This window comes from Trifolium pratense, linkage group LG7, assembly GCF_020283565.1.
Source record: "Trifolium pratense cultivar HEN17-A07 linkage group LG7, ARS_RC_1.1, whole genome shotgun sequence".
NCBI lineage: Eukaryota > Viridiplantae > Streptophyta > Magnoliopsida > Fabales > Fabaceae > Trifolium > Trifolium pratense.
The window spans coordinates 27,821,550-27,834,056 of record NC_060065.1 but is presented as its reverse complement, the minus strand read 5'-3'; the positions used below and the strand labels follow the sequence as shown (position 1 = coordinate 27,834,056).

Genomic DNA, 12,507 nt, shown 5'->3' with positions numbered 1-12,507 from the left:
ATTCTTTCATTTGTTCTCTATTTATGGAAAGATAGACACGAGTAAAGATTAATGAGACTATATAATTTGCTTATTGCTTTTTATTGCTTTGTCAAAACAAATATTCGACGTTTAACCAAACGAAGCATGCATGATCGATTTTTTTTTTACAATGTTTCTACTTTCTACTAAGAATTAGAGGGACTATATTCTATATAGTAGTACTAATACTAAAAATTTATTACTTCCTCCGTCTCAAAATATAAGAACCAGTTGACCACTACACGTACATCAATGCATAACTTTAATTACGAATATTTTTAATTGTTCATTTGTAAAAGTTATAGAAATTTGATATTTTAAAAATATTCGTCGAAACAAATCAAACAAAATTTTATAGTAATATTTACATTTATATATTTTTAAATATGAATAATGCATTTACTCAAATAATGTATTATAATGTATTGTAAAATAGAATGGAGAGAGTAGCTCTCATTATTTGACCAAAATTGGGCTTCCTTTCTCGGAAACGAAAAAGAAAAGAATATGCGAATATATAGGGATATAATCCAAATGTCGAGTGGACAGTGGCTGTTTAGAAAACACTTAACAAACACTCCAAGTCGGTATCCACGTTGTGTTTTCATTCTTTCCTTTTTTTTTTTTAACCAATTAAATAATTAATTAATATTAAATCATTAATTAGAACTAGAGTCAGGTATACGGACCAAGGTCTGCGGGCCAACCATTTAACTCGCAGCCCGCACGGACTTAAGACCAAATTTTTTTGGCCCGTTTACATTTTTGCACGTGTGAGTTGCACCGTTAAAACCGCGGGTTATGCGGTTTAAATCTGCGGGTTCGCGGGTTAGCCTGTGGTCCGCCTTCTTTTTTTTATATAATTAATTACAAAATTTATCAAATATAAATAACTTGGTCCATGTCCAAATTCAACTTTTTTTAACCACAAGAAAAAAAGACTTAGTCTAAACCCTAATTATAAAAAGCAACAACACACTCCAATTTTAATCAAGTAGACAACAACACAAAACATCAGGATTCAGGCATGTTCTTCTGCTTATAATCTTTTGATCTTTTTTACTATCTCTTACTTTGTCTTAGCTGTATATACATTTGTTAGTATTTAAAAGATACATCATACATGTCCAAATTGGTAGTTATTTTTCTTAGGGGTATTTTCCGCTATTATGTTTTGAATAATTTGGTTACCTTGATGTGATTTAGTTAAGTTGAATCTCTTAATCTTTTTATGCTTTTTTGGGTACATGTAAAAAGTTTTTCTCACGGACGGTACAAAAATGACGATAAGAATCAGTTAAATTTGATTTTGGTTGCATTACTTACAAAGAGAAGATAGATAAACTCAATAATATCACAAACTTTATTTATTTTTATTTCTTAGTTACAATTTATATGTTATAACATAAAATTATTAATAATATATTTTTTTTAAGCTTTCATTATATCAATATTTTACTAATTTAATTTATTTTTTGAAAAAAGTGGTTTTTTTTATTTTTTATTTTTGTAATAGTCCACGAGTTAACCGTTAACCCGCGAGCTTATGCAGACCGGACTCGAGTTTAATATTATAACTCTTTTATATTTGCCGACGGACTTGTTCGTCCCATTTAATATGCGAGTTTATGTGTGACGGGTTAAACGGGGCGAGCTGGCCCATATACCCATCTCTAATTAGAACTTAGGCTCCGAATTCCGCTTATAAATACACCGAAAATCACAGCCCGGAGTTTTCAAGCCCCAACATAAGTTGCATAACCTTCCTTCCAACGCTGAAGAATCTTCCAATATTCTTTTCACTGAGTCACCAAAACGAGTCATGGAATCTAAACCCTTGAACGCTATTAAGATCCTCTATAGCTACGGTGGCAAAATCCTTCCTCGTTCCACTGACGGTGAACTCCGTTACGTCGGCGGTCACACTAGAGTTCTCTCCGTTGATCGTTCAATTTCATTCTCAGGTTCGCTTACCCGAATTTTCTTTTCTTCTAAAATTTCACTATTCAGCTGTTTCGTTCTTCGTATTTATCGATTATTATCGGTGATGTATTGCAGAATTGATGGAGAAACTCGAAGAATTGTGTGGTTCATCTGTCAAGTTAAGGTTTCAATTACCAAACGGAGACTTGGAAATGTTGATCTCAATCACCAACGACGAAGATTTAGCCAATATAATCGATGAATACGAACGTGTCTCGTTGAGATTAACTCATCCGTTGAAGATCAGAGCCATTCTTTCGCAGCCGAAATTGCTTTCTTCTGATCCGTCGTCTGCTTCGTCCAGTGCCACTCTTTCTCCGTCAAGATCGCCTCATACCTCCGCTGAATCGCTGCCGTACGCGGTGGCATATCGCATCGGACGACATAGTCGCTCGCCGCGTGCGCCGTTCGGTTATTCGTTCGGCGTCAAGAATGGTGGATCGGCGAAAGCTTGTTGCAATATGGGCCAGTTCTATGGAAGCCCAAGGTCCTTTTATTATGGGCCTCGTTGCAATAATTACTGCCATTAAGGACCCATATTTTATTAATATTTAATTTAATTAAAGTAAAATACTAGTATATGAATGAAAAATTCAACAAAGTAAGGGACCCAGAACAAAAAAAAAATTAATAGTGACGACGAGACGAGGGTTGTGAAATACAGATTTTTGTTCTTATAAAATTTTGAGATGTCGTTGAGGTTCTAAGTTTTTTATCTGAGCCTTAAGTTTTTTTGTTGGAAATGGTGGCTACTTGTCTTCCGAGTTTTTTTTTCTTTTTTTTAGTTAGTGTTCCGTTAACCGCCGTCTGATATTGACAATTTTTTGCAACGTGTCTTGTGCATGCCGTGTTTGACTCCATCCCTCTCGGGTTGTTTGTTGCGTGGTTTTCGTTCAATTCATACATATACTAGCCGGACACCTATGCGTCCGCACGGGAGTCGCGGCGTTGCCGCTCCTTATTTGATAACATGAAATAGTAAAACCATAGGCTACCTTATTAATATATTAGTAAAAACATAGGTATTGTAATCATCAAAAACTTATGTCCTTGTATTCAATACATGAGTATAAATATAATCCCGGAAAAATTATTAGGAAATACACAACCTTATTAATATGTTAGTGAAAATATAGGTCTCACAAAAATCATCAAAATAATTAGGTCACCGTATTAAATATTAAATATGAGTATAACCCGCAAATTTATAAAAAAAAATAGACAAAATAAAAAAATAGGTTTTCATGTTAATATATGAGTATAAATATAGGTTCCGCATATATTATAAAAGAACGTGCAAGCTTATTAATATGAGTAAAAAACATGTCCCACATAAATTACACAAAACATTAGGTCATTGTATTAACATATGAGTATAAATATAGGTCCCACAAAAAATAATAAAAAACTGAAAAATTTATTAATAAGAGTAAAAACATATAGCCCAGCAAAAATCACACAAAAGATTAGATCCTTGTATTAATATATATGAGTATAAATATATGTCATGTAGAAATTATGAAAGAGAAATTAGTGAATATTGGCTTTACTTTTCTCTTCCACTTGCTCGACGAAATTCGAATTGACAACGTGAATTTTATTAAAACTGAAATTAGTAATACGGAATAAATAAAATAGGTCTTGTAAAAAGATAGGTCTTGTAAAAAAATAAAATAAAAATAGACAACTCAAAAAATAGGTATCCATATTAATATATGAGTATAAATATAGGTCCCACATATGTTATAAAAAACATAGGTCACGTAAAAAATTAACAAAATAATTAGGTCTCTGTATTAATATATGATCTAGTATAACCAAAAAAATTATTAAAAAAATAAAAAACTTTATTTATATATGATTAAATATTATGAAAGATTAACTTGTATTAATATATGAGTATAACTATATGTCATGTAGAAATTATGAAAGAATGGGCAACCTTATTAATATATTAATAAAAAAAACATAGGTCTCGTAAAAATCAACAAAATAATTAGGTCCCTATATTAATATATGATCTAGTATATAACCCGTAAAATTATAATAAAAGAACATAAATAATTTTATTAATATATGATTAAAAATATAAGTCTGGTGTAAATCACATAAATAAAGGTTTTCTTATTAATATATGAATATAAATTGTTGGACAATGGCAAACTGAAGTCTTTCATTGTTGCATTGTGATGTCTCACATCGGTAAAAATATTCCTTTTCTTTTATTGACCAATTTCCTTAATTGATTTTAATCAATTCTGATTGTTTTTCTTTTAACAGATCTGTCCTTTTATTAGCAACTTTCTAACTGTCAATTTTTTTAAAATTGTGTTGCTAATATTAAGGAGTTGTTGACAGAAAAAGAAAAACGGTTTTACATTGTTTTGCAATTAAAAAGGACTGTCACGGTCTTGTGAAAAAACACAGAAAACTATCTCTTTATTCCACTTATTTTTCTAATTATTCTACTGCTAAACTCTGGGCAATTGTTCTGTGATTTCCATAGCCTAAGGCCACGAGTGCACGTGTTCATAGGCTCGTTGTGTTAACCTTGGGGAGCAGTCGGCAATCTAGATTGCATCAAGGTCTAGCCGAATTTTGCTTTCAAGGCAGTGATTTTGTCACGGCACAATAAATATCTAATCAGTGTTTTCATTTCTGTTTTGTACTTCTTACTTCTAAATTTTCCAACATAAATATCTACATAAATTATTAAAGAACATGAAACCTTATTAATAAGAGGAAAAACATAGGTCCCTCAGAATTAACACAAAAGATTATGTCCCGTTATTAACCACATAATCCGAGAACTTTATTATTATATGAGTAAAAATATAAGGCCCGTATATATAAACAATAAAATTAGATTCCCATATATAACCCGTAAAATAATTTTAAAAAATAGACAACATAATATATTAGTCTCAACATTATTTTACGGGAGTTTTTCAGTTTTTCTCCCACCATATTCTCATATTAAATTAATTAAATGTATTACTTGAACTTAAAATTAAAAATTAACTTAATTGAATATTGGGTTGAAGTCCATAAATCAAGTATAATGGAAGTAACCACCAGAAAAAATAAAAATATTAAAATTATTTATCAACTTTCAAATATGACACAAAATACCCTTAAAAGGGATGATGTTCACATTCTTAGGCAGGGGGTAACATGGGAATTTCATATGTATGTTATTTTCTTATATAGTAGAGTTTTTTTGTCTCGGTAAGTTCCCATTTGACAATTGATTTTTTTTTTTTGATGTATAACTAGGTATGTATAGGTTACCTTGACATAGAGGTGTGCAAGCTGCACACCATAATGTGTACCCAATTAAAAGTTAACAGGTGTAATCCATTTTATCTTTAATACTTATAACTTTTAATTACATATTGTAATAGATACTTTTTTTATTTTCACAATTGACCCCATTGCATTAATGATACTTGATCATTCCAATGAGAAAGAATAGTACTCCATTGTTTTTTCTTTTTCGGTTCCTATTCTCTTCTTGGTTCCTATCCTCTACCAACGTTAAAAAAACACTAACTTTATCCTTAAACACACTCTTGTCTTTTCTGGGTTTATAAGATATGTTCTATCTTCTTTTGTTGAGATCTGTTTGGTTCTCAAGTTTTTATCTTTTTAATTATTCAGCTTTTGGGTCTTGTTGGTTTTTTCAATTTATTGCAAAATTTGGTTGTTGTGACTTTTAAGAGGCAAAACTGCAAAATATAGTTGAATAAATTAAGGATTGTGTGCAATGAAGCTTTTAGTTGAAGATTGGAACGTGAGGTGTTGGGGGTTAAGGAAGAGGAGAACCGAATGAAGCATAAAGTGACTGTTCCAGAATTTGTTTATGTGTTTATTTTAATTTTATAAATTTTGGGGATTTTGGAAGAATTGAGGTTTAAGTGATAATTTGAAAATGATGAACTTGAATTGGGGTTTAATTTGATTGAATTCGTGTTTAATTTAGAATTGGGGTTTATTTTGGAGATTTTAGAAATGTTTTTGTTTAAGGAAGAGATGAAGATGAGGAACATGAACATATTCATAAAAAATCTGGGGTTTGTTTAATTTTAATAAAAAATATATTTTAAAAAATAAAAGTATAGTCGTTTATTAATAAAAAATGAGAAAAATGATTTTTATGTGCGCGTTATAAAAGATAAAGTACTTACTAGTTTAAAGACCCGTGCATGCGATGGGATTGACTTTTTTCTTATAAGAACATGAGTCATTGAGTTTTATTCGATACTAACGGCCAGACAGTGCGTGTTTCGCGTCTGTCTTTGTCTATTATGCAAACTTATGTCAAAAGCTTTATGCTATGGTTAGTTTGTTAATAAAAGATTTTTGCTGCTAAAAAAAATGTTTTATGTTATATGGTGAGTTTGTTAATAAAAGATTTTTGTTGATAAAAAAATTTCAAGGGTATTGTTGGTATTATGAAAAGTCCACACCAAAATTTTTGTATCCTCTTTATATATAGGTATAAAATAGATTTAAGTTTGTCATTATATTATGGTAGAAAATTTATCTTTACCTATATATAAAGATAATACAAAAAAATTTGGTGTGAATTTTTCATAATACAAACAATACCCTTTATTGTTTTTTTTTAAGTAGCAAATTTTTTTTATTAACAAACTCATCATTTTTTTTAAGCAGCAAAAATCTTATATTAACAAATTAACCATAACATAAGGAATGCCATTTTTTATTTATTTTTTGACATAAATTTACATACTAATAGACACAGACAAGCGCAGAGCACCCTGTCTGGCCGCTAGTTTAGAATAAATTATTTATTTTTTTTATATAATATTGTTAAAATATAACTGGAACTATTGTGCTTTTTTTTTGTAAAACTTATTAAATAAATAAATTTGATAATAATTATCAATGATAAATTATCCAATTTTTTATGTATTTGTCCTAAATAATGGTCCCGTGTATATTTTTTTAAAAAAAATTAGAATTTTTTTTAATTAAAAAAATAATAATTTTGATTAGGAATATTTCGGATAATTTAGAAAATTTGATCGTAATTAACTTTATTGTATTATTATTATTAATAGTTAATACTAATATATTGTTTATGTTTTTTTTATGATAAAAATAAAAGACACGACTTATGTTATGGTGAGCTTGTTAATAAAAGATTTTTGCCGATAAAAAAAAGTGTTTTATGTTAGGGTGAATTTGTTAATAAAAGATTTTTGTTGCTACTAAAAAAAATCAAAGATATTGTTGGTATTATGAAAAGTCAACACCAAACCTCATGTATTGATATTCTTTTTATATATAACATAGATATAGTATATAATATAGAATATAGTATAGATTATTACGGAGTAATTTTTAATAATATATTGTTTATGTTTTTTTTTTTCCGTTTCTATTTCTATATTCTTACTATAATCTACTTGCGGGCCAGGTGCGCGCCTGCCTGTGTCTAACTTATGTCCAATAAAAAAGATATGCTTTACTATGGTGAGTTTCTAAATTGGCGAATAATGACAGTCAATTATATGATATTTTTAGTAGTAATTTAGGTAGTTCTAATAGTAATTGAAGCCCAAAAACAAGCAAATACCTGGAAAAGTGTTATTTGGCCAAGAAGCAAGAAAAGTGGAAAAAGTAGCAAAAAAGGGCAAAAATATAATAAACAGCGCAATCCATCGTACCTACGATGAGATCCAGCGTGGCGCGATGAGAAAGCGGTTTAAATTGAAGAAAATCTGCAACAAATTTTTTCCATCGTATCACGATGACTTGTCATATATACACGACCAACAATCTTGCATTGACGAGTAATTTTATAAAATGACTAATTTTACATGTACAATGTTAGATCTATTATAATTTATTCTATTTAATATTTTTTTGATCACCTTAATAGGAAAAATGTAAATCAAAATTAAATTATATAATGTAACATTAATAATTATTTCTACTTATGACAATATCGTTGTACAAAAAAAAATCACAACAATGCCACGACCCGATACTTTTTTAATAGAGGAAGATACTTTTTAAATTTTGTGTTTTTTTTATTAAGAGTTCATTTCTAATATTCTTGTAGACCTAGTCAGAGTCAGTCATGTAAATAATACGATCCCACTTGTTAAAATTTTTGAATCCATCCATGTAAGCACGTATATTATGCTAGTAATATTATAAGTTCTAAAAAAAATATTAGAAGCTCAAAAGCAATTGTTAGTGGGATGAAAAATAAAACCGATTTATTTAAAAAGACTAAAAATTATTTAACTCTTTATAATATGTAGTACTATGCTTGTTCAAAAATATGCAGTAATTAGCATTTAATAATTTCTATTTTTGCTTCTTTAACATGTGCTTTAAGGACACAAGTTAACATTCTCATATATATATATATATATATAGGAGAATGTATATATATAGGAGAATGTTAACATTCTCCTATATATATATATATATATATATATATATATATATATATATATATATATATAGGAGAATGTTAACATGTGCATATATGGCACATGTTAAAGTATTAAAAATAGAAATTATGGCTTAGAATTTGTGCATTTTAACTTTTCAAGCATTAAATGTCATGTATCATTAAATGTTAAATTTCTATATTAAGACATCTTATCATGTGCCCTATATGCACATGTTAACAAGACCCATATATATATATATATATATATATATATATATATATATATATATATATATATATGTCGCTGATTCATCCACACCCTATTTACTTAAAAAAAAAATGATGAGCCACATGAAATTGATTTCATGCCATGGTTTGTTTGTCCATGTCTTATTAAATAGATTAGCCTCCGGTTTGTAAAAAATGAATGAGCCACATAAAATTGATTTCATGCCATGCTTCAACCGTCAATGACTTTTGATTTTTCAAAGTAAATGCAATTTGCATTTCCCACAAGTACCATTCAACATGTCATTAAATGCAATTAGTCAAAAAAATGTCATTAAATGCAATTAGTCAAAAAAATGTCATTAAATGCAGATTGGGTAAACATGCAAATATGAGAAACATACCGGCAAATCTGTAAAACAAAGTTATAATTGCGATATGAATAGTGGATTCCACGTGGCTATTTTTCATTAGTGCCACATCAAGGTGTGCTAATTGCACACATCTTTTAAAAGGCAACCTAGCACACACCTTTCTTTTTTGGTTTGTTTGTTTTGAAGCAGATATAGAAAAGTTGAGATGAAAGAATATTTTTAATAAATTGTGTTTAGTTCAATTTTTAGGAGGAGAAGAAAACAAAATTCCTCTAAAACACAATATTTGATTCTCCTTAAACCGGGGGATTTGGAGGAAGAGGGGAAGGAAGTAAGATTTGCTATTATAATTTTAATTATACTAGAACATTGACCCGTGCGGTGCACGGGTCTGATTAGCGGTAAGATATATAAAGATTAAATAAGATATGATAATTCCAATAATGTAAGGTATATGAAAAAAGTTGAGTAACATTAAACGATAGTTCAACAATAATTTTGGATTAATATTTATACAAAGAAAATTATGTTATATTACGGAAGACTTCCTTATAGACCACATTCGAAGTCTTAGTCGTGTCTTCACCGTCGTCATCGATGATCAATATTTTTAATCTTTTTCTAGAAGTAACTTGATCAATGCATTTTAATGCACATTCTTCTACTATTGTACTAGTGTATTCCTATGGTTTAATTTACTATTTTCACTATTTTAAGGAGTTTTTATATTTAAGTTTATTTCTAACTCTATTTTATTTTCGCACTTAATTTATGAATAAATAGCACTTTGACACCCTTCCGGTCCGCAGGTTATAACTGGAGTTACAAATATCGGATTGAGGCGCGGGAAGATGCGTTGGAAAGCTGAGATCAAGAGCTACGACTTTCATGTTGAGGCCAAAACCCAGTTCGGAGCGCAAGTGTGTCAAATAATGGCGTTTATGTTCCAGACGAATTTAATTTCAGCACAACTTCATATTTTTCGGCCCAATTGTTTTAAGGCCCGTTCCATGTATTATTTAAACCGAAAAAAGGCAGCTAGGGTTATTATTCACTGTTCACGAGAAAATAAAAAAACCCTAGCAGCCACCGCTTGAATGGAGAACTAAACTTATTTTCGATCCATTGGTGTGAGGAATTCTTGTTCTTGATTCTTGAGGTTCGGTTTAATAACAATTCATATGTTTATGCTTATCATATATCAATTCAATTTTCGTGTTCCTAATTTATGTATGAGTTTGATTCAATTGATGCTTAATTATTCTGTTTCAAATTCATATATTCATGCTATTGAAACTATTTGAATTCGTTTATCGCTTGTTGAATTGATTTGAATAGGGAATTGATATATGCTTTTTCGCTTGTAAAAAGGGCTGAATGAGTTATTGTTATGATCTTATCTATGTTATTGTTGACGCTTGATCATCCCCATAGTTAATTGAACACGTTGATGCTTAATCAACGATTCTTTATAGAATTGAATTACGCTTGTTAAATTAGTTCTATAATCAGCCAAGCATAAACTAACGAACAATCTTTTGAGAACCTAGGATAGATGATAAACAAGATTTCCCTAAAACCAATGGATTGATTGCCCCTTATATTGATTAATTTCGTCATCTCTTTACTGCTTTCAAATCGAAAACCCCCAATTTGCAACCTTTAAATTCATTCTAATATTGTTAAACCGATCGTGAGTCCTTGCGAAACGACCAAGGTTACTACCTTGTACTACTTATTTTAGAATTATTTTGATCACGAAACGACTGTGATCATAACTCTTGAAATTGCAACATACAACTGACCATGTGAAAACATTGGCGACGGAAGATATATCCCAACATGCTTTAAAGATTGTCTCTGACTCTTATTAATAGTCATCGCAAAAGAAATCATTATAGCAAATTGTCTCCGTTGAAATTTAAAAGGAATTCTCACGTCAGATGGTGTCAGAAAAAATCTAGGTATGAAAACCTGACCACCAATATTACTTTCTGAAATAAATTTTCCTTCAAGAGCACGTTTTTCCAATCTCGTAATAATAAGTCTTGTTCCATTGCATAATCCTAATTTTTTATTCAAATTCCTTAATAGCATAACTGGAACTCCAACTTTAAGTCTCAACTTGTGATTTGGAAGTCCCGACATAGAAATCGTGTTCAAAAATTCGGGAGTATGAACATCATCCACTGTTTGACCGTCTACATTTTGTGTGAGTGGAGTATCATAACTCAAATATGTTTTTTCTTCACCGGGAATTAAATCCAACGTATAATCATTTATTGTGTCGACTATTGAATTTTTAGGAGCTAGTATATCTATATTTTGGAAATACGTTATATCGTTCATGTTTTGTAAAAGTTGGGGATATGTGCTTTCAACGATAGAAACAAGAGGATCACCTGAATTTGGAATCAATATATCTGATGGAATGTCAAGTTCTAAATCATCGTCGTTGTCATCTCCAATTTCTCCATCGCCAACACTCAAAACTCATTCAGAAAAACAATCTTCTTTGTTCAACGTCTGCACTCGAAGCACCACCGAGAAGCCTCATGTTTTTACTCAATGTTAAAACTTCACAAAAATTCCAAAGAACCGAAGAATTAATAGTAGCATAAACAACTTCTGGCCTTGTACCTTTTGGTATTACTGGTAGAATTTGTCTAAAATCTCCGCCAAAAACAACTTTTCAACCGAAGGGAATGTGTTTATTTTTTTCATCAACAGACTTGAGAATATCTTTTAAAGTTCGATCAACAGCTTTGAAACAGTGTTTGTGCATCATTGGTGCTTCATCCCATATAATGAGCTTTGCTTTTTGTATTAATAGCGCCAAAGGGCTTTTAGGAACTATGGTACATGTTGAAAACTCGTCAACATTTAGAGGAATACAAAACCTTGAATGTGGTGTTCTACCGCCAGGTATAAGCAATGTAGCGATCCCACTTGGGGCAACTGTTAAAACTATCTCACCTTTTGAGCGTAATGCGGCTGACATGGCCCTCTAGATAAATGTCTTCCATGTACCGCTATAACCATAAAGAAAAAACACACCAGGTTTGTTTTCGTTAACTCTTGTCATAATTGTGTCATATACTTTACGTTGCTCTGAAGTCATAGTTGACATCAATCTAACATGTTCCTCAGCTAATGATTGTATGTTATAATTCAATTCGTCGTGTATTAAACTATTTTGTATATCAGGAACTAATGATGTGTCTGCTCTAGGCATTGGAGGATAATCTTTTAAACTCTTCCCACAACTACGTAACATCATCTCAATATCTGCTAGTGCATATTGTATCAATTGATCATCCTTTAATATTAAATCTGCAATGTTAAAATCAAAATAATGAGTATGAATTTATAACTGCACGAAACCTATCCCTTAAAATTATACCAAATTGTCCTCTTCCGGTGTATACCAATGTAACCTAAGCCCCGATACGGCTGATATTGTAA

The 12,507-nt window shown here is 30.3% G+C and overlaps 1 protein-coding gene across 1 annotated transcript; it reads left to right on the top strand.

Moving 5' to 3' along the window:
• Positions 1 to 1,743: 1,743 nt before the first annotated feature.
• On the top strand, positions 1,744 to 2,747 carry LOC123898594. Its single transcript, XM_045949588.1, has 2 exons — positions 1,744 to 1,985; positions 2,080 to 2,747. The coding sequence occupies exons 1-2, from the start codon at positions 1,844 to 1,846 to the stop codon at positions 2,532 to 2,534; spliced, it is 597 nt and encodes a 198-aa protein (XP_045805544.1). The 5' UTR covers positions 1,744 to 1,843; the 3' UTR covers positions 2,535 to 2,747.
• The last annotated feature ends 9,760 nt before the right edge of the window (positions 2,748 to 12,507 follow it).